General features: G+C 39.8%; 1 protein-coding gene across 5 annotated transcripts; it reads right to left on the reverse strand.

The window, feature by feature from the left end:
• Nucleotides 1–322: 322 nt before the first annotated feature.
• Nucleotides 323–20,186, reverse strand: LOC119268008 (exportin-7-A-like). 5 transcript variants are annotated; one of them, XM_037549495.1, is made up of 30 exons: nucleotides 20,038–20,186; nucleotides 19,174–19,202; nucleotides 18,581–18,890; nucleotides 17,884–18,044; nucleotides 16,814–16,879; nucleotides 14,952–15,069; nucleotides 14,732–14,841; nucleotides 14,543–14,638; nucleotides 14,095–14,218; nucleotides 11,659–11,726; nucleotides 10,599–10,685; nucleotides 10,362–10,514; nucleotides 10,164–10,265; nucleotides 8,561–8,620; nucleotides 8,374–8,495; nucleotides 8,201–8,288; nucleotides 5,645–5,749; nucleotides 5,442–5,546; nucleotides 5,316–5,368; nucleotides 5,167–5,230; nucleotides 4,945–5,079; nucleotides 4,751–4,863; nucleotides 4,576–4,669; nucleotides 4,240–4,459; nucleotides 3,661–3,791; nucleotides 2,734–2,886; nucleotides 2,328–2,456; nucleotides 2,151–2,249; nucleotides 2,002–2,040; nucleotides 323–924 (listed from the first exon to the last, which is right to left on the reverse strand). In XM_037549495.1, exons 3-30 carry the CDS (start codon nucleotides 18,828–18,830, stop codon nucleotides 787–789), a joined length of 3,183 nt encoding a protein of 1,060 aa, XP_037405392.1. In that variant the 5' UTR covers nucleotides 18,831–18,890; nucleotides 19,174–19,202; nucleotides 20,038–20,186; the 3' UTR covers nucleotides 323–786. The 5 variants fall into 5 exon arrangements, with proteins under 5 accessions (XP_037405392.1, XP_037405391.1, XP_037405390.1 ...); XM_037549494.1 differs by having other exon boundaries at nucleotides 19,148–19,202; XM_037549493.1 differs by having other exon boundaries at nucleotides 18,984–19,202.
• Between the last annotated feature and the right edge of the window lie 772 nt (nucleotides 20,187–20,958).

A 20,958-nucleotide genomic window follows, 5' to 3' on the forward strand; every position in this document is an offset into this window, starting at 1 on the left:
TTGCAAGAGCTAGGCATCCCTATTCACAGTGGCCTGATTTCAATGCAACAAACTGCAGAAGAGTAAGAAGCATACACAGATGTAATGGACGGGCAATAAAGGCTGGTGTTGATCAAAACAATTACTATGTCGAATACCATAAACCAAACAATAGGTATGAGTCGTGGTCAAGCAGGACTCCGTAGGCCAGCCGGCTGCAGCTCCTTGGTACTTCCAAGCACTTGAAATAGAACTCTGCAAAGCACCCACTGAATAAATTGGCGGCCACCCCCATCACCTGCACAAAACCCGACAGAGACAACAAACAATATATGGCGACAGATTGATACTGTACAAAAGATGTTAAAAGACGGTATTGATGTACATGGGGCAAGATTTTCCCCTCCCTCCCAGACTACCAATTCCACATTTTAGCAAGCCAACATGGCCATTTACATCATTTCCATTCTAACTTTTAAACCAATGAATTAGGTAAGTGATGGCTGTTGTCCCCCTAACAACTTGGGGAAACAGCAATCACGATGAATGTTGCTGTACAAGCAAAGGGATAAGGAGGTAAAACAAGTCAATCCCCACCATTCACCATTCTGATACGGACAACAAGCTAAGAGACTTATAACTGCTTTTCACCACAGCATGGAGCGACAGAGCCCTATATCTTTCAGCCAATGCAAACTAAAAGTATTTTTTTTCCAACGAATGGTGATTCCTATGAGGCAAACAAGTTGGTATTTACAGCAATGCAGAAGCGCCTGCTTCAAACTTGCAGGTAATTCTGAACGACTGTCACTTTGCTCGGAAATCATGTCTGAATGTTGTGAGATTTTGAGTGAATCTGTCTCTGTTCTTTGGTTCCAAGCTCCTTGTGACATCAGTCATGAGCTTATCGAAACACTGTAAGAGGCGTTGTTGCTGATCTATAGGCTGCAGACAACAGATGTGTTAGCTCTTAGATCAATAAAAACCCCTCTGTTAATTACAGTAACACAAGAAAGAAAACTGGAAGGATCAGTGTAACTATCATAGCATAACTCTAGTGAGATGACACAGTTCAAACTGCAGAAGATATCCTGTTTAAGGAAACAAACAATAGTTCACCCAGTATGTTATTTCTGACAGGGAGGCCCAGTATATTTTTTATTTCACATGTGCTACTTCCTCCGATCCATATTAATTGTCACACACTTAGTACAACTCTAAGCGAGTACTTGAAATAGAATATTCCAGTATTATATACAATTAAGATGTTATCAAAAGATAGTTCAGTTAGAAATATGTATGATATTTCCTCACCGACACCAACTTGATATGCTTTACTACATGTGAAATCAAGATATCACAAGGTAACTTCAAACTAGACTAGTTGCAGCCTCTAGCACACTCCCTCCGTCCGGAATTAACTGTCGCTGAAATGTATAAGGATCACTTTTTAAGAAGTTACTTATTCTGCAATGTGAATATCAAGCAAACATTGTTGAAAGCTTTGATGGTATCTGCATATTCACAGTTTCTGGTGCAATCCTAAAAATTAATACCATCTAAGAAGAACACCTGGAACAAGAAACCTAGCCCTCCTGAATTACGTCAGATGTATGTGCCCATGTGTACCATCTACTCCCTCCGTTCCAAAATAGATGACTCAACTTTATATTGAATCATCTATTTTGGAACGGAGGTAGTATTTGATAAGAGTGAAAATCATTAATACCAAATATTCAACCGAAACTTGATATGCGACATGATTGTCATAACAAATCTCAAATATAGTTTTCCTGGTACATTTGTTTCATCAAAATCATAGACAGAGCTACACTTTCAAGAAAATATTTCACAAAAGCTTACTTTTGACTTGTTTTCTGATATTTACTCAAGAAAATTATATCCTAGCCATGAGATAAATAGACCTAAACACTGATGACAAAATGAAGTTCAACAAATGAAGAAAAGGAAGGGGAAAGGACAAAATGTATAATGGAACTTAGAGCAAAAGAGCAATCTAACCTGTGACGCTAATATCTGCGCTCTCAGATCACTAAACATCTGCACGCCAAAACAGAAAAATAAATCAAAATTACATGAAAACAGTACGAACTAGGAAGAGAAAGAGAGAACGGGAACATGGTTACCAACAACAATAAGAAGAAAGGCACCTGTTCACTGATCATTGTCAAACTAAGTATTGGTCTACTGAGACTCCACTGGTTACCCGCATCCTCGAAGATAATGATTTCAAAAAGTGACTTCAGTATCTGTTGCAGAAAAAATATTATTATTATCATTACAAAGCAACCTTTTCGAATATGGTACAAAAGATTAGCGTCACAAACCTGAGGAAATAAACTTGGGAGCTCCCCAATATGTCGAGCAAGATTCAGTGCAGCTGGTGATGGTGGATTATCGCCAGCTGTTATATTGTTAAAATAGAAAGCTGCCAAGCTATCAATGGCAGAAGCACACTGCCAAAAGAAAAAAATAGAATGCATATAACCCAAACAGCAATAGTGTCAGGCATATACATAAGTAATAGAAGGATTTTCTTGCAACAAAACATAATAAACTAGCTTCAGGCATATACATAGTAGATAATAGAACTTCATTAGTCTTTGTTGTGGTTACAAGTTGTGAAGCAAGTTATCCCTTAGAAAACCATAGCTCAGGCACTGATCCATTACTAGTGTCATGTTGTCATTACAGGAACATTTCCAGGTGGTAAAGAGATTCATAGTGACATACCTGTGTTGATATTCCTGTATCTAATCCTTTCAAGCCAGATTCAAGCGAGGTGACAATATGCACAAATGTGCTTGTGTCCAAATTGAGGACAGAATTGATAGTGATATGGTTGTTGAAAAGAACTTCCATATATCCATAGTATGCTTTTGAAAGCTGAAAGAAATCAACAGCAATGATATGTAAAATAGATGCACCTAAGTGACCACAAAGTGTATTTGCATATAGTCCATGGTTTAACCTACAAAAACACGATCCACAATACAAACAAAGATACTACTACTATTTAGACACGACCTATCATAACCAACGCACAGCAAAAAAAAAAAAAGGTACAAAGAAAGGATATGGCTTACAATCCTGACTCCTGTTTTTACATACTCCCTCTGTTCACTTTTATAAGACGTTTAGACAATTCACACAGCGCCCAAAACAGTTCAGTGTCAGCTGTCCAAAACGTCTTACAAAAAAAGAACAGAGGGAGTATATTATATTTGATTGAAATGTAGAATAATACAGGTTGGAATACGAATTATACTGTTTTAAATCTTTAGGTCATAGAACATAACAAAAATTCCTCATGGAAAAAATTCTGGACACCACTACTTTCCCATAGACCGTTCAGTATGTGAACCATGGTTGCATATGCACCCACAGCATATTATTTTAACACACCAACCATGTAAATACATGAGATTACTTTACTAAGAAAGGATTTACTCAGCTGCATTGGCACCACAATTTTGGTCCAGTTTCTGATGACCGAACTGTTGCATATGCCAAGTATACACGTTCTATGTGACAAGAGACAACAACTTCACTTCTTCGGTGCTATAAAACTTACCACAAATGTTTTCAGATAGCTAACAAACATAACATAGGAAAAACAATTGTAACTAAATTCCAAAGATGGCATAAATAACTCGATACCTTTTTAAATGTCAATATGTCAGACAACGGAATTGACAGGGTCATCTTTAAAGATATATCAAGGGCATCCGCAAGTGCTCTGTCACCATAAAGCTCGAAGACACCAAAATTGACATAGTTCCCACATAGGGCTGCACATACAATTCAAGTGAATGCCAGTCAAAAGAACAGTAAATTATCGGCAAGAAGAGATTACAATTCCACAACGATTCAAATATTTTTATGTGACAACGGTATAAACACAGTACTAGGCAGCACTATTATCTTATTATAACCCTAATAATGCAAATAGAGCTTAGGTTAAAAACACGGCCCCGTAAAATTTCCTAGAATCTGAATAAAGTTGCCTCCTATAACCAAAAGGCTTTCACAGAAACCAGCCAAAATGTATAATTCACAAAATTTGCCCTTAATAGTCCCTTGAAACAAGGATCTCTTTCAAGTGGTTGAAACAAATATACTTCTACTACATAAGTCCTTGAGCATTTGTATCATATACAATGAAATTAACATCGGCAAAAACGTAAGCAACCAGTGGTCACAAAAGAATATGTTTCAAAACACAATACGCATACTCACCCCTTGAAAGAACAGTCAATGAAATCCATATGCCTTTGTATTTACTTCTATAAATATTAGTGCCATTTGGAAGTAATAAAATCCGTGAACCATAAGCCACAATCAGCTTACTAATCTCCCGGAACAGAAGGATCCCATTTGGTGATGACGAATCAAATGTCAATCGTTGAGCCTTATTCAAAACAAATTCAGACATGAACTTGAGTAAGGGTGTGGTGACCTGCATGTGATGATGAATAAGGAGAAGATTAATAAGCCGTGGATTCTAGATAACAAGGTTAAGCCCAATAAAAGCGAAGTGTCCCAAAAAATGTAACATTAGTGATCATTGACAACCTCTGGTTCATCAGTCAGCAGGGAGATGGCTCTCAACAGAAGAGGCATGCGAGACGGATACAACCAGTCAAATAGGAGGCCGTAAGTCCTGCGGCTGAATTAGATCAACAAAAGAGCAGTTAGTCTCCAAATTTTACAAACTATTGGGACACTTGTGTATGTTCAGAGAATACACCTGTTTGTGGCCATAGCAATGCCTCGTAGATCTCTCATCAAACCAGTAAATGCGTACTTTACAACATCAGTCCGGAAAGCAGCATCAGCACTTGCCTCCAAATTAACTGCAACCTATAGTGAAAACAAAGAATAAAATTAGATAACAAATGTGATAAAAAATCTATACTAACGCAAAAATAACAAGCTATGCACCTGCAGAAGTGGCTCCATGAAACTTCGGAATTTTACTGGGCCATCCTCCATGAATACCAAGCAGCCAAGGATGTAGTAGAAGTTAGTTCTACTGCGGACACATCTGTATTCTTCAAGAAACGGAAAATTTTCCCGCTGGCAGTATGAATAGTAAAAACAGAATCATTTCCAAGACCGAGAAGCACAGATATCTATCAAATGAAAGTAGTGTGAAGCACTTACAGAATGATTTGCGATAATGAACTTTGTACTCTCCAGCTTGAGAAGAAGCTTTCCAGTCATATAGCTGCTATGGCAATACAAGATGAAAATAAAAATCATGATGCTGAACATGAGAAAATGAAACTGAATACATAAATCTACAAGTTTACCCAGATGCAAGCTCCAGGAACAGTGACAGAGTATGATCAATAACATCTTCGCACTGTATACACATCAAAGGTTAGCAACACCTTATAGATCAAAGTCAAAGCTGAAATCAGTAAATGAATAGTCACCTCAGCATAGCATTTCAGATTTGTAGCTATTTTCCCAACAATGACGTTGAGTAAAACTAAATGGTCAGTCAGTCCAAGAAGTTCAGACAATCTTGCATACAACTGCTGCAGCAAAGAAGCAATGCTTTATAATATGACAGAAGGGTATATCAAGATACAGTACAAATAATATCAGTCTGTCGTATAATTTCATGTTTCTAAACCTTTGAAGCATGCATGGCTTGGTCCCCTACATATGACCTTCTGAAATTTTGAACAAAGATAAGAATAGCTCGATCAAGCCTTTGCTTACTTATTTCTTGATATCTCTGCAAAGAAAAGATAATGAGTTACACTTCACATAATAAGCTTGCGCCGCTTATAAATAAATACTGGTAAGCAAAGTAAAGCCCTGATCTGATGGCATGCCATATAAGGATGAAAGAACAACAACAAACTCATGCAAGTTCAGCAAACGCAAGAGATAATATCACATACTCCCTCCGTTCCAAATTACTCGTCGCGAAAATGGATGTATCTAAAACTAAAATGCATCTAGATACATCCATACCTGCGACAAGTAATTCGGAACGGAGGGAGTACAATTTATCCTACGGGGGAAAAGAATTTTGAGTCATCAAGAGATAATATCTAAGTAGGATATATGCATATGGAACCAACATTTATGTCATAATAATCATCCCAAACCATGCTTTGTTGATGCCATGTGGGACTGTGGGCAATAGCTCTGCTGGTACAAGCTCCACCCACCCAAAGGGGGTGGAAATCTGCTAGTTATCTAAATACCTTTGAATTGTGAAAGTTAAACTTTATTTAAGGCAGCTAGAGGCTGAGATCTTTGAAGGGAAGTTAAGAGATCAAGTTTGCGTAGCCCACGTATTCATGAACCAACTACATAATTAATCTTCTGTCTTCAATGAGCAATGTTAATGAGGAGCAAGCAACTACATAATTAGTCTTTGTCTTCTCCTCTCGCCCATATTGTCTACATCAACCTCACTCTCACAACGCAATCCATCAAATTCACCTCCAGCCAAGGAATGGGCGTAAAAACCATAGGGCCAAAACCAAAACTGAAGATGAATTAACTGATTTTGCTCAGAACCAAATAGTCTTTGTCTTCTCCTCTCGCCCATATTGTCTACATCAACCTCACTCTCACAACGCAATCCATCAAATTCACCTCCAGCCAAGGAATGGGCGTAAAAACCATAGGGCCAAAACCAAAACTGAAGATGAATTAACTGATTTTGCTCAGAACCAAATTTACAAAACCAAAAATGATTTTTGGTGAAGTTGGTTTTAAACCACCAGAACATTGGCTTACAAAGCAAACTATTTGGATTAAGGAACAAGCTCTATGGCCCCGTGGCAGATTGTGGGCATCACAGCAGGGCCCATGGCCATCCACAATCCCCAACCTCATCATGCATGCACATGCACCAGATCAGCAGCAGTTAGATCCAATCACAAGTCCTCAACAAACAAACACTAGAACGTAAGGAGAGGCTGCCATGTCACAAGCAACTCCTTGTGAATATTCTCCCTCTCCCTCTGTCTCTCGCAGCCACAGCGAGAGCAAAGGCCGACGGCAGCCATTGATATGGCCAGCAATTTTTGCCAACCTAGCCTTCCTCCCTTGATTGCATACCTTGTGTGATGAGCATCTCTTGGTTGTGGGTTTCCAGGTGAGTGTATAATGTGTTTGACCACTTCAAGTCAAAGATGTGTCCTACCATGTAGCATGGTAAGGTGTTTCGACCACTTCAAGTCAAAGATGTGTCCTACCATGTAGCATGGTAAGGTGTTTCGACCACTTCAAGTCAAAGATGTGTCCTACCATGTAGCATGGTAAGGTGTTTCAGTCAAAGCTCCCTACTGGAGCAAACCGTGCACTACTCCCCAGCTCCCCGCTATGAATTTGCAAACCTCAACAGACTGCCAGTGTTGAGCCAAGGAAGAGGGGATGAGGCCAAGTCATCATGCCCTGGGCAAAACGCGTGCTACAGTAGGTGGGACAGAGGGTCGCAAATCTCACTAGGGTGAGACAACTCCAAAAACACGTCCATAGTTCAGACTGCAGGCTGCAATTCTTTGTACGTGATCTGATGTGCATTGTGTTTTAACCAAAAACCCAAGCCGAATTGTCACCAAAGTTTCTGTTTACAAAAAACTAGTACTAGATGCTTCTGTTGCTGCTTTCAACTATGCACATTAGTACAAAAACCAAAACCAAGTTTTCGGCTTAACTGAATGTCTACTCAGACTCTAGCCCATACAAGTAGACTATTTCAGTAAACACAAGTGGCACTGGATTAGGGTGCACGTCAAACAGCAAGTGTTTATGGGGGCTGCTGTTTCTACCATTTCACTATACCCTCAAATTCAGTTTATTTTGCCTAAAGTGAATGTAACAGGTAGCATTGGGACAAAAATATGGTTGCTGTAAAGAGCACTGAACACTTCCAAAATTAGTCATTTGAAGCAGGGCAGTTGCAATTTTACAAGGGAATGGAGAAATAGGTGGTTGGACATTTATGGTATAGTTGGGTAAAAGGTCAACACTGTTAAACTGTGAAGATTCTTGAAAAATAATGTTGTTCCAAAAACCGAAAGAACATGTCTAATACCATTACCAATAGTCCAATACTACATTCGCAGGCATCTACGTATATCAGATAGCACATAAAAAAGGAAAATCTTCCTGCAAGCAAACTAGCTCATCATTCATGTCAAGCGATGAGATAATTTCACCTAACCTGTGCATGCACCCCTGTGTCAGTAATATTTATCAACTGTAACACACGAGCCGCAAGTTCTGCATCGAATAACTCCTGTGAATCTTGGCTGCAGAAGAAAATGGCGAACCTTGTTAGTGAAAAGAATATATTAGAAAAAGAGAAGGCAAACAGCAACAAAATTAATTACTCGCCTGCAACCAACAGTCTGCCTAATCTTGAGAATAGCTGCAATTATGTGGACCATCCATGCAATTTGCCCTTCAATGACAGACAGCTCAGCTGCATCTCCAGAAGCTGGTAATCTTGACCTTGCCTGTACAAATATTTTACTTTGAATCTCTTCTGGGAAAAGAAAAATGAGAAACAAGACTGACATACCGTATAAGCTTGTAGAAGAGGCTCCATGATATTAATGATGAAGAGGCTACAGCTTTCATACTGCAAACTCATCAAAAGAAAGTAACTATCAGGGCATGCAATATAAAAAACTTAAGCAAGTCCAAAAATCCCAAAGAAACAAGGACTTCCTTTTTCTACAGAACATGCAAAGCCTTGCATATAAATTTCTTGGGAGAAACAACAACATATAGAAGGGAAGGCCGACAAGAGGTCACAAAGCCTCTCAGCGAACAAGCCAGGCCGGAAAAACAACAGTGTCCTAAGGGGTTTCATGTAACTACTGCATCCTGATGTCAAGGAAATCAGTGATTGATGTAATTCTATAGAAGGCAAACAGATAAAAGGAAGCACGCATTTTGCTACAAAAAAACTTATATTTATCACGTTTAGGAAACAATGAAATTGGATATAAACACATGTATAACAATCCATGAATGCATGAAAATATATATCAAAATGAATCCATGAAAAGGGGGTCGACGATTACAGGAATTGGTAGAACAATCATTTAACCACTGCATACTACTATCAAAGAAATCACTTGTGATTGAAGTAATTCTATAGAAGGCAAATAGATAAAAAAGTAGCAGAAGTTTTGCCAAAAACCTTATTTAAAAAGGCACAATAGCGTTTAGGAAACAATGAAATCAGATATAAACACTCAGTGGTGAGTGGTGACTGGTGACTGGACATGCATAACAACTCCATCCAAATCTCAATTGAAGGAATTATAAGCCTTCATATATACGTCCACCATTCTATAAAAATATAAATCAAAATGAATCGATGAAAAGGGGGGTGATGATTATGGGAATCGGTAGAACAATCCTAATCAAAGTACCAAACCCTCGTACCGAGTTGAAGGGCATACAGCTATAATCTGTAAGGAAGAAATTGTATCATGGTTCATAGTAAGAAATAGTACAGGTAAAGAATTATGGATGAATTTTATACCTCAACGATCTCATATACTGAAATGTAATTAAAAATAGTTTTACATGAGTTGGCCAGATTTCTCTAATAGCTCAGGGTGTAGAGTACATATAGTCCTTTACATCAGTCAGTCCAAAACTCAGAGTTGAACAACACAGTTGATTCAGCAAAAATATCATGTGCGGTCACTAAAATTTCGTCAACAACTTAACAAATGCAACAAGATGAAGACTACAATGCTTGTCTGCTGCCTTATCTTTGTGTAGACTCTGAATTCAAACAAAGCACTCAATGTAAGAATATTCTGAGGTTGCAAACAGTTTCTCAGCATCTTAACAAATGAAGATGAGTAGCAGAATGGTCATCTATTGCATTATCTTTGTGTAGATTGCACAGTTTTGGCAGCCCGAAAACTCTTGAGTTGAATACATAAACTTACTGGACATGCTAGTCAGAGCACAAAGGTGCATATCACATGCTCGATCCAAAACTGACACATGCAAACCCTTAACCACATTTACTGAAAAACTGGAATAGGGGCTAAATCCTACTAACGAATGTGTACATGTTTACTGAGTCAAATCAATGTTTTGAATACAAAAGATATAATATATTAAATCAGAAAGAAAAATTTATGATGTAGCAGCACCTTGAATCTACAAAGATAAGGAAGACTCTCCAGCTGATCCTGGAGACTTTCCGCATTTTCTAACGGATTATCTGGGTCTGGTGAGTTATCCGCAAAGCTGGCCTGTGATGAACAGAAATGACATAATAATAAAAATGGCAAACAGTTTCTTCTTAGACTGAAATAAAAAAGTAGTTGACCTCTCACAGAAGAAGGTACCTGGACAGAATTAATTCTAGAAGTGATAAAACCCTCTGTAATTTTGGGTACAGTTTCATCAAGCAGACTCGGTGTATCGCCTTTCAAGTAAGGCACAGATGTCACCAGCCTTGACCAGAGACTTAAAAGATAGTAGACGCTATTACTGGCCCACTACAAAATAAATAATCGGTAACATACCAAAGTCATAACAGACAACAATCAACAAAGATTAAGTGAGCAAGAAGAAAGACAAACCTGCCATGATAGCAATGATTTAGTTGTAAATTCTGCTACGAGACCAAGCCATTCACCATAGAACTCAACATTCAGAAGCTCTGATAACTGTGAGGTATAATAGATCAAATGTTCAAAACATTTAATAAAAAATTGAATCATTCCTAGCCTGAAGGATGCCAGTACAACCATGAAGTAAGCTAATTAATAAATTGACCCGAAAATGGATAACAACCAAATTTAAACCAAATCATCAGGATGTAGGTATTCCCAATATGACATAAATTAGATTCACAAAAATAAACAACTAGGGAGTATCACAGAATAAATATGATACAGTTTGATAGGATGTTGCTTCAATTACAAATCACAGATTAAGTTGCACTATTTTTGACTAAACAAATCAATTCATGGCAAACTTTGAATAGAAAAACGACATTAATATGTTTTCGCTTGAAGACAAGTAAAATGGCAATTTGAACATAACAACAGAAATAAGTCATATAGCTCACTAATACATGGTATATTTGGCAAGAGAAAAACAAGAACTACAACCATACGAAACTGAGAGATGTCATTATCCAGCAACAAGTTTATTTACAAAAATGAACCCCAAAAAAACATCATGCATGGGGGAGCCATAAACCACAACAGGTCACCACTTAAGACATTGACAAGAATAATGATCGTGATATGAATACAATGTTCCATCAAGTACAGTGATGTTTGTTTATGGCTAACATTTCAAATAATACATCAGCAGTCACAGCACAGAATGATGGAACTCAAGTGTAGCATAATTGGTTGACCGATTTTTGTCATTGATAAAGCTAAAAGATTTGGAGAAGCTACAAAACCAAAATAGTACTACCTCATGCATCCAACATGCCAGGAGAGCGAACTTGGGTAGGAAAACTACATGCATACTTCACAACTGTTGCACCACTATCATTACTGCAATGGATAAGTTTGTCTATAGTCTACTAAATACTTAAAGAAACAAACATAAACATATCTTTAGTCACAGAATAGACAAGAATTAAAGTAGGGTTATTCTTAATTTAAGTAGCAATATCACAACCTGGTAATTCACTTTAAAGCGTCCCAGAAGACGGCAGAACTCATGGTAATTTCCATGATCAGCGAGACCTGTTAATGGTAAGTCAAAATAAATTACATAGAATTATTTAATTCTTTCCACAGGTGCATGGGTAAGTTTGGCTTCTCCTTGCACATAAATTTAGCTATCTTTCCCTAATAATAAAGCACGGGTTGAGTCTCTCGGGTTCACCGTCGCGGCTTTTTTGCGAAAAAGTCCTTATGTTTTTTCTTTATTAACCCGCAGTCCCTGTTTTAGTCAATCCAGAACGTTTCGTTTTGTAAAAAGAAAAAAAACTGGCCATCGCGCGGAGCGCCGCTACTCCAGCCGCAGCCAGCTCCTTCTTCTCTATCCAGTATCCACGTCCCTCGCATCGCCCTCCTCTCCCCCGCAGCTGCTTTGCGCCGTCTCCCAGCTTGCACGCGACGCGAGCTCGCACCTTCCATGGCGTCTGCGCCTCCTCTCCTTCCCTCGCCGGCGTGCGTCGCCCTTTCGCGCCTCCCCTCCTTCCGCACGGGCAGCGTGCTGCTGCACCCGTCCTTTGGTGCAGCACCTCCGGCCACCACAATAACGAGCAGCTCCGTCGCCGTGGGCCTCCTCCTTGCCTTGCACCAGCTCCACTTGCTCGCCTTGCGCCGCTGGCCATGAGGACTCCTCCGCGAGATTTGGATGGAAAATTCATAAGGACGGACGGTGCGGCAGGGCCGACGCTCGGTGGAGAGGTGAGCGCCCTTGCGCGTGAGTGCGGGCATCAGAGGTGGTTGAGGTGAGCGGCATGGGCGACCAGGCGTTGGGCGACGAGAGGAGAAGAAGGGGCGACCGGATGCACAAGGGGGCGCGAGGGAGCCGCAGCTGGGCGATGGCTGCCATGGCCGGAGGCGGCAGCTCGGGCATGGTGACGCGATGCACAGCGGGAGAGGAGGAGAGGAAGAGCGAGGCCAACTGCGGTCCGGCGGGGTTCGTCGGCGTGTGCGGCCGGGCCAGTCGCCGGGTGGCCGTGCAGCGAGCCTGCGTGGGGGATCGGGTGCAAGGCACCTCACCTCTGTGAGTGTGCGAGTGTGGCGGCGCACACGGGATCGAGAAATACGAGAGGAATTTGGGGATCGGGATAAGGTTCAGGGAGGCTGCCGCTGGTGATGGGCTGAGGAAAAGGGGCCTGCAAATTGCTGCTATGCATTGCTTGGGCCAAAAAGAAACACACAGAGAGAGCGGTGAGGTATATGCTGTTTTATAAGAACTTAATAACTTTGTCTAAAAAAGAACTTAAAAACTATTTTATTTTGGGTTGTACCAACTCCAAATAAATTATTCCACGTGGAACTTACATTTACACTGCTATACAAATATAATTCCAACTATTTAGTTAAGAGGTTTAAATTGAAAGTGGGTTATGGTTAACTCCAAATGAATGAAATGATTTGTTTTTAGCCACCTAATATTATTGGGAGGCTATGTTCATGAGTTATAAATAGAACCACCATGTGAATTCCCTAGATCAAAGATCCATACAAATTATTTGTTTGAATTTCTTTTGGGTTGGCAAATTTAATAAGATTTCAAGTGAGTGTTTTTAAACAACCACATTTCAAATTAAAGCATGATGACATGACCATCAAAAATAATATGAAACAAACATTATAGTTCAGCATATGTGGTACTGACGCAAGAGAAGCCTAAGATGCCCAGCCATGTTGCACTTATGAAAAAAGTAAAGAATCGGGGATAAGAAAATTCCATGTTCCAAGGAAAGGTCTGGTTGACTCGGTCCTTATAGACGTTATTCCAAATTTGTATTTCGAGACCGCACGAGGCCAAGCCGCGGCTGCCTTTATTCAGAAACAGTGTGCCCCGACGGGCCTTCACACATTGTGTATGTTCTTTTTTATGTATTGCATTTTTGACTAACCGTGTGAATCTCCTAAGTTTTCAACAGTGATAATGGTGTCGTACTAAATAAAAAATAGGCATGGTTGGCAGATGCGAAGACATCGGTCATGATAACATGATCGGCTTTACATACATGCTCGTAACAAAAATACCTTTAAGTTGAAGGTTTGAGTTTTTTTCCTCCGTTGCAGGTTTGAGTTTTTTTTCCTCCGTTGCAACGCACGGGCCCTTTTGCTAGTGACTTGTAATTCAACTCAAGACTTTAGGTTCACGCAACTACTCCCTCCGTTCCAAATTACTCGTCGCAGAAATGGATGTATCTAGAACTAAAATACATCTAGATACATCCATACCTGCGACAAGTAATTCGTAACGGAGGGAGTAGTAATTAGCTAGTCAACTTAAATGCTTCTTAACTGGTGAATAACAGGCTTGTTCCCTTCACTAAAGGACTTCAATCCAAGACTATTGTTCTGAACTGAAAAACAGCACTATTAACAATCTTGCGAGCAAAATGTAGAAGTGCTAAACCTTGGCCTGTTTGGAGTATCTCCCTGGTGCCTGACATCAGATGTGAGAGAAACTGGGACCTGGCGGGGTCTTCCACAAAAAGACTTCGCCTGACAGAAGCAAGTCTGACAAGACATTCCAAAGCCTGTAGAAAACAAGGTCCATGCACACATACATAAGGCAAGCATTTCTTGAAGAAGAAAAATCGATGTATATAACAAAGATAAAATATGCTTCTCAGACTCAGATATCACCAGGAAAATACTGCTCCTACATCGGAGTCAATCAAAATATTAAACATCAATATTTCATGACTTGCAGGTTCTAATAGCTAGTAACATACCAATAATAAATATACAATAACCAGCCAATCAAAAGGTCGTTTAAGCATGTGGAACAGTGGGTCACTGGTGGTACATTTGCAGAATGTACTACTGATCACACAGCATTCAAAACACTTAAAATGTACCTCTTTTGAAATAGATGTATCATTGACTTTGTAGTAATCAAAAAATATCTGAACAGTGGAAGGATCTTGAAGGAGAGGCCTCCAGGATGCAGGAAGCTGCATGAAGATATAAATATGCGTAAACTACAAGAAAAGGCAAAAAAAAAGTGTCCGTTTAATAGGAAGCTAACAATTAAGCAACCAATATACCTGCACTGTTCCAAACTCTTCAGAGCTCTCATCCACTGGAGAACCAACAAAGTCAAATGACAAGCACCTCAATGCAAGCGAAATAGGAACACGCCTTAGCTCATCCGGTACTGTAATGTAAGAAGAACTGTATTAGTTGGTAGAAATGAAATCAGAGTAGGTATTCTAATGAAGTCTAATGGAATGACAAATCATGCCCACGTAACACCTCAAACATCACCTTCACTTTTCAGTTGGTGTAATGAGGTAAGAGAAATTTGGAAAATCTGCAGAAGAAACTGATCCTTGAATGAAGTTGCAATTTTTCTGTGAAGTGTCAAAGGCATTGCAGAGTTCGCCTACATGCATAAAAAAGATAATAAACATTCAACTTCCTCATACAGTATGCCTTAAGAAAGGAAAATGATTGGTACAAGAAATGAGCATTACACTATAATAGCAATGAAAAAAGGAAAAAAAAGTCAACTATAACAACTAAAAATCATGACCAGAAGCGATGATGCTAGTAGTAAACACCAAAAGCTGAAGGTAGTTTCCAATATGAATAGAACAGTTAACTGCATACCGATAACTTTAATTGGTCCAACTATTCATAGAGTGGTTACAGAAACACAAAGAAGTAATATGTTCGATTGAAACTAGTAGGAGACGCAATTAGGATATTTTTCTTTTGCATTAAGCTAGTAAGCTTCACCAAAGAATTAGCCATGGACAGGAGTGCGTGAAAGTTAGCTATCCATGTGCCAGAACAATGACTAGGTTTCAAGATCTTATGGGTTTCAACTCTAGCCTACCCCAACTCTTAAGCTATGTGTATTCTTTATTCATGTTATGAAGAGCACGACACTTGGTTCCACCTTCTATGCAAACGGAACTCCCGTTATGAGGAGTTGAAAGTAACTTTCAATCATCTATTCAGAAGTAACAACAAAAGGCGGAAAAGGAAAAGAGAGCCATAAAAAAGATTGGATGACAGGTCATACTAACAGATGACCTGCAACAGCTTCAAGCAGTTGTAAAACTGTCAGAGTTCGCCCACTAGCAACTAAGTGAGGCCGCACCTATTACGATTGATACTAAATCCCTTCTAAAAAGTTAGTGCACACGTGGAATCCATATAGGGTATGGAGTAAATTATAGAATTTATTCCAAAAATAAGAAAGCATGCACGCATACAACAGATGTAAACCAGTAATTAATCTCTGAATATGTACAAGATACAGGCTGTCTGGAGAAGAGACCAACTTTGAATGATAGCACTCAAATCTGAGGGAAATAATCAGGATGATTGGATCCACTTTCCCCGTATATCTCAAACTTAAACTTGTAGTTTCTAAAATTAGCATGGAGATATAAATGGAGATTGAACATCGATGAGCCAACCATCCCTATTAATTAATATTAAATACACCCGCTTATTCATATTGGTGGGATTAAACAGTACTCCCTCCGTAAACTAATATAAGAGCGTTTAGATCACTACTTTAGTCATCTAAACGCTCTTATATTTCTTTATGGAGGGAGTAATATTCTAACCATTAGGACTGCATGCTCTTTTTGCATGCCAATAATGACTTCTTATTTAGTATGAATGTAGTGAGCCACATTGTTTACAAGGCATCCTGCCTTAGACGCTTAGGCGATAAGGCGCCCTAGCAGCGCCTTACAAATATGCCCGCTTTAGGCGCTTAGGCATCAGAGCAGGTGGTGCTAGCTTTAGGTCGCCTTTTTTTGCGGGAGCGCTTTAGGTCAGCTTAACACCTTATAAACAATGGTGAGTCGTAAGTCCATCGTGTTCGCTAGTACTTATACACTATTAACTCACACGCAGTTTCCGATGAATGTACGTGTTAGTGGTTCTATGCCCATGGAAGCTAGATATGTACGTCAATAAAACTGTGCATGACAAATAACGTTAGACAACAAAATATTGTGCAGCGTTATAGAAGGAACAATGTCAATACCTTTTTTGGGAAGTCAACCAATGTATTAAGTGTTTAATATAAATGCCTAACTATATTGAATAGAGAAGAAACCGTTTATGGAAACAAGATATACAGTAGAAAATTTTCCAGATCTCACCTGGTTCATTTCCATTACGAGAAAATTTAGTATCTTCAATCCTATTAAATAGTGATCCTGAGATGCCTGAAGACATAAGCATAAGCAACAAATTTAGAAAACTGAATCAGATAACATTTGACATGGCATGATTTAAAAAAGTTCCAAGTGAAATTTTATTGCGGAAACCTGCTTCATTTCAATTTGCTTTCCATAAATAGGTTGATTGTAATTGGCACTATGCTACATGCTAAAGACATGCAATCAGGTTTTGGCATGAACAAGACTTCTGCTTTATAAAACCAAAGGTGCTTTCGAAAGTACAATTCATCACACTGACTTGTCACCCTCTTTGCTTTTTTGTATCTGAAAATGGAAATAACTATACTACAAGTACACAGCACAAGAAAGTGCATTTTGGAGCAATTAAAAATGTGATCAAATAACTCAAACCAAACCAGTTATCAGTAATATTATCAACTGAAACACTGTTAAACTTGAAAGCTGGTGCTTGCTCCTCATAGTACATTGAGAAAATCAAGTTCGATTTACCAAAGAGATGCAAAACAAACATAATAACTTTGTTAAATACCTCCAAGAAGTTAAATTCTTAAAGCCATCAGGAATTAAGCACTATATATTTTGCTTACAAAATACCGTCTTTCCGTCTAATGAGAGTCATAACCATTGTTTATAAGGCGGTAAGGCGACCTAAGGCAAGCACCAACCGCCCTGAACCTAAGCGATGCCTAAGTGCCTAAAGCGGGCATAATTGCAAGGCGTTGCCTGGGCACCTTGCCACCTAAGCGTCACCTAAGCATCCAAGGCAGGACACCTTATAAACAATGGTCATAACATCCATACATTTTCACACACAGATGCATGTGTATCTGGCACAGCTGGTTATATTTTGACGGTTGGTTCTGAGGAGAAGGTTTCAGTCAACTATGAGTATGGAGTCCTTATTTAAAACATGACACAACTCTACTTTAAGCAACAATACTTGTCCCAGGTATGGAGTCCATACTTCATACATGATAGGAAATTAGGCAACTCCATTACGAATGCAAAAAAACGCAAGAAATACTTACAAGAGCTAAGAAATCTGTTGCTTCTTTAAAAATCTCTCTGAATCTGTCATCATCAAACCATCCAAATTTTGTTATCCGACATGCAAGCTGAATTAGGGAAATAGTCACAAAGTTCTGCAATTTAGGTCCTCTTGCCGCAAGGTAGTTCATGACATAATTCCCTTCACACAGATTACAAATAGATTAGTCTTTAATTAGCAACAAAAAGATGGCGCAGAGCACAAGTGTGTTAGGGAGGATATAGATAAATAAGTTATCTATTTCGGCTAAAATGCATAAACATAAAAATTGAGATAAAATGAACATAAATACTTATCCCTTCCAGGTATGCTACAGAAGCACAAAAAAAAGGTAAGCATAGAGTACGTAAATTATCATTTCATCTTTGTAATAAACATAAATGCTTTTAAGGACAAATAAAATAAGCTGTGAATCAAGGAAACAACAAAACCATTATGGTTTAAGGACTCAATGACATTTGGTAACTTATACTTAACATTTGTAAATGCCCAACTACCTTGTACATGACATTTGGTAACTTATACTTAACATGACAAGTACAACACGCAACTTGTACATGAATGTGAACATATAGAAAGAGACATAAATCCAACATGACATGCAGATGCAACAGTTGAAAGAATCAAAACTCAATGACATGCAATATCATGCTATGTTGTCGGAAAAGAAACATTACGGATATCAAGGCGCAATTGCAGAGAAAGACTGCGGTCTGAGACTTGCTTCACCAAGCTTGTACTGGCCAACATCAAGGCATATGGAGTTGACGCATTGTCCAATATATATTGGCACTGCGAAATGTAGTCACTGTTCTCTGAGAAGCACTTGAGCGTACTTTCTGCATGTGCTCTCTCAGCCGAGTCTCTAGAGTTGTAAAGCTTTTCGCACAACACCTCTAACTGTGCTAGGCTCTCCATTGAAGACATGAACAAGGAGCTCCAATTTTCCTTTTGATCAAGTATCCAGGATTAATATGCCACCAGGTTCTGAATTAATATCCACGAATTTGCATGAATGGTCATCACAAACTTAAAGTTAATGCATTAGGTATTCGCTTCAGTAGGGAACTTAAAAAGTACCATAAAAGCTCTGAAGCTGAAATATATGATTCTAGCACATGAAGAAGGATTGTCAAAATACATTCATATTACAAGATAAATGTTCCAACAACAGAGTTTCTCAGGTACAGTCTTTTCAGTGAAGCTTAATCAAAGATTAAGACACAAGACACAAGAGAAAACACCTAACAAACACTTAAATCGCCAATACCAGCCACAATCAGCCCAGGGTTGAGTGATCTGCACGGATGGAAATGCAAGACTCAGTGATGGCTAAAGAAGCACAATGACAAATAATCATCTACCAAGAAGTTTCTGTTGGATTTTCTATAATGCACAAGTGCTGTCTAACACAAACACCCAGGGGTACAGCAAAACATAATGGCAGAGTGGCGACCTTACAAATTAACTAAATGATGCATCTGTAAGCCGTTCTATTTTACAGAGCACAAACAAACACAAATACCAGATCACGGGTATTGAACAGCACGATGAGATGACAAGTTGACAAGTACTTTGAACTGGAAATGCATGCTGCATTTGCTATGCAAATTATTCATACAAAACCCATTTCGGTATATATGCAATCGGCAAAAGAATCACAGCACTAGAAGCTTGTGGTATCATCCCCTAATCGTCAAATCACCCATCCGATTGCAACACAATAGCGTCAATGCATCAAAATCGTTCTACTTCGCCTCCTTATCCAAGGATCTAAGCACAGCACAAGCCACGAGAAAGCAAAACCGAAGATCCGATCACCATCAGAGAACAAACCAAGCAATCATCTACCCATAAACGACCACGTAAGCATCCTCGGGAGATCCGGCGAACTCCCAGCACGTCGAGATCCCCCGAACCCCGAGCGACCCCGCCGCGAACGCGCCGAATTTCACGGCATTCCAATCCTAAAACGCCGGAACGGGCACCGCGTTGGCGGCCTGAGCTACCACCACGGGCCCGATCGAGCTCCCCGCGCTGAGGCGAGGCTAAATCGCGGCACAGGCAACTCTACGGTAGACGTCGGGCAGCAAAAGCATCGCGGCCGCGGTGATCGGGGGCGTGCCGGACCTACCTTATCCCCGTGCCTGCGGAGTCCGCGGAGGTCACTGTCCGACGGTGGCTGTGGTGGCTAGGTCTAAGGCTGCCGTCTCGGCGTGGGGATCGGAGGCGTGCGTTTTTGGGTGAGGGAGGGGTGTGGGAAACGGAAATGAGGAAGCTAAATAGGAGGGAGGACGACGGGGTGGGGGTGGGGTGGGGAGCGTGTGTGCGTGCAGCGGTGGGGAGTGGGAGGCGATGATGTGCCGCGCTGTGGTGTGCCGGTGACGGGAAGTGATGGGCCGGGTTGGACTTTGCGTCTGCAGATTTCTCTGCTAGGGTTCATCCACGCATCGTCACTTTTGCTAGCCTACCGTCCGGTACAGCTTAGGACAAGTGTTATTTTCTTTGTCATTGTTTTACACTAAACTAATAAAAAAGCCAGTGCATCGCAACGGGTTAAATAAATCTTGTACGCCCTAATTTGTGTTTCTACTTAAATGACACATATTAGATTGACACGCAGGAGATCTATATGCCGATATATTAAGATAGAGAGTAGTCACAAGTTACAAGAGTTGTGGATCAGCGTCACAACCCACAAGACGGCCGCCAGATCTATAGTGCCACCTGGACTCGAGCTAAGTCGGGGGTAATTCTCTTAAAACTATTGTTCCCCATCTTCTACCACTCATAGCAAGTGTTTCAAATAATGTCACCAATGAAGTGTCGCGGTTCGGCTTTGTAGCAGTTGCTACAAGATTCATGTAGGCTATCGTCCGGTACTGCTGCTTGCGTCAACTGTATTTTCTCTCAAATGATAAATGGCATATGTGTGGCACGAAGCACTCTGATCCTGGCATTTTTTACAACTAAAGTTGTTATTTGAAAAGAAAAAACTGAAATTTATCATCCAAAAAGAAGTTGTCATGCTTGACAACTAAAGTTGTCATCATCG

This window comes from Triticum dicoccoides, chromosome 3A (assembly GCF_002162155.2).
Source record: "Triticum dicoccoides isolate Atlit2015 ecotype Zavitan chromosome 3A, WEW_v2.0, whole genome shotgun sequence".
Taxonomy (NCBI): domain Eukaryota; kingdom Viridiplantae; phylum Streptophyta; class Magnoliopsida; order Poales; family Poaceae; genus Triticum; species Triticum dicoccoides.

Excerpts from the sequence above, each read along its gene's own strand:
- LOC119268008 (XM_037549496.1), bottom strand. The coding sequence starts at position 18,830 with ATGTCTTCAATGGAGAGCCTAGCACAGTTAGAGGTGTTGTGCGAAAAG. Across the intron at positions 10,686-11,658 it reads GCTTTAAAGTGAATTACCAG|TTATCAGAGCTTCTGAATGT; the intron begins GTTGTGATATTG and ends TATACCTCACAG. Across the intron at positions 5,080-5,166 it reads TCATTATCGCAAATCATTCT|CGGGAAAATTTTCCGTTTCT; the intron begins GTAAGTGCTTCA and ends TCATACTGCCAG.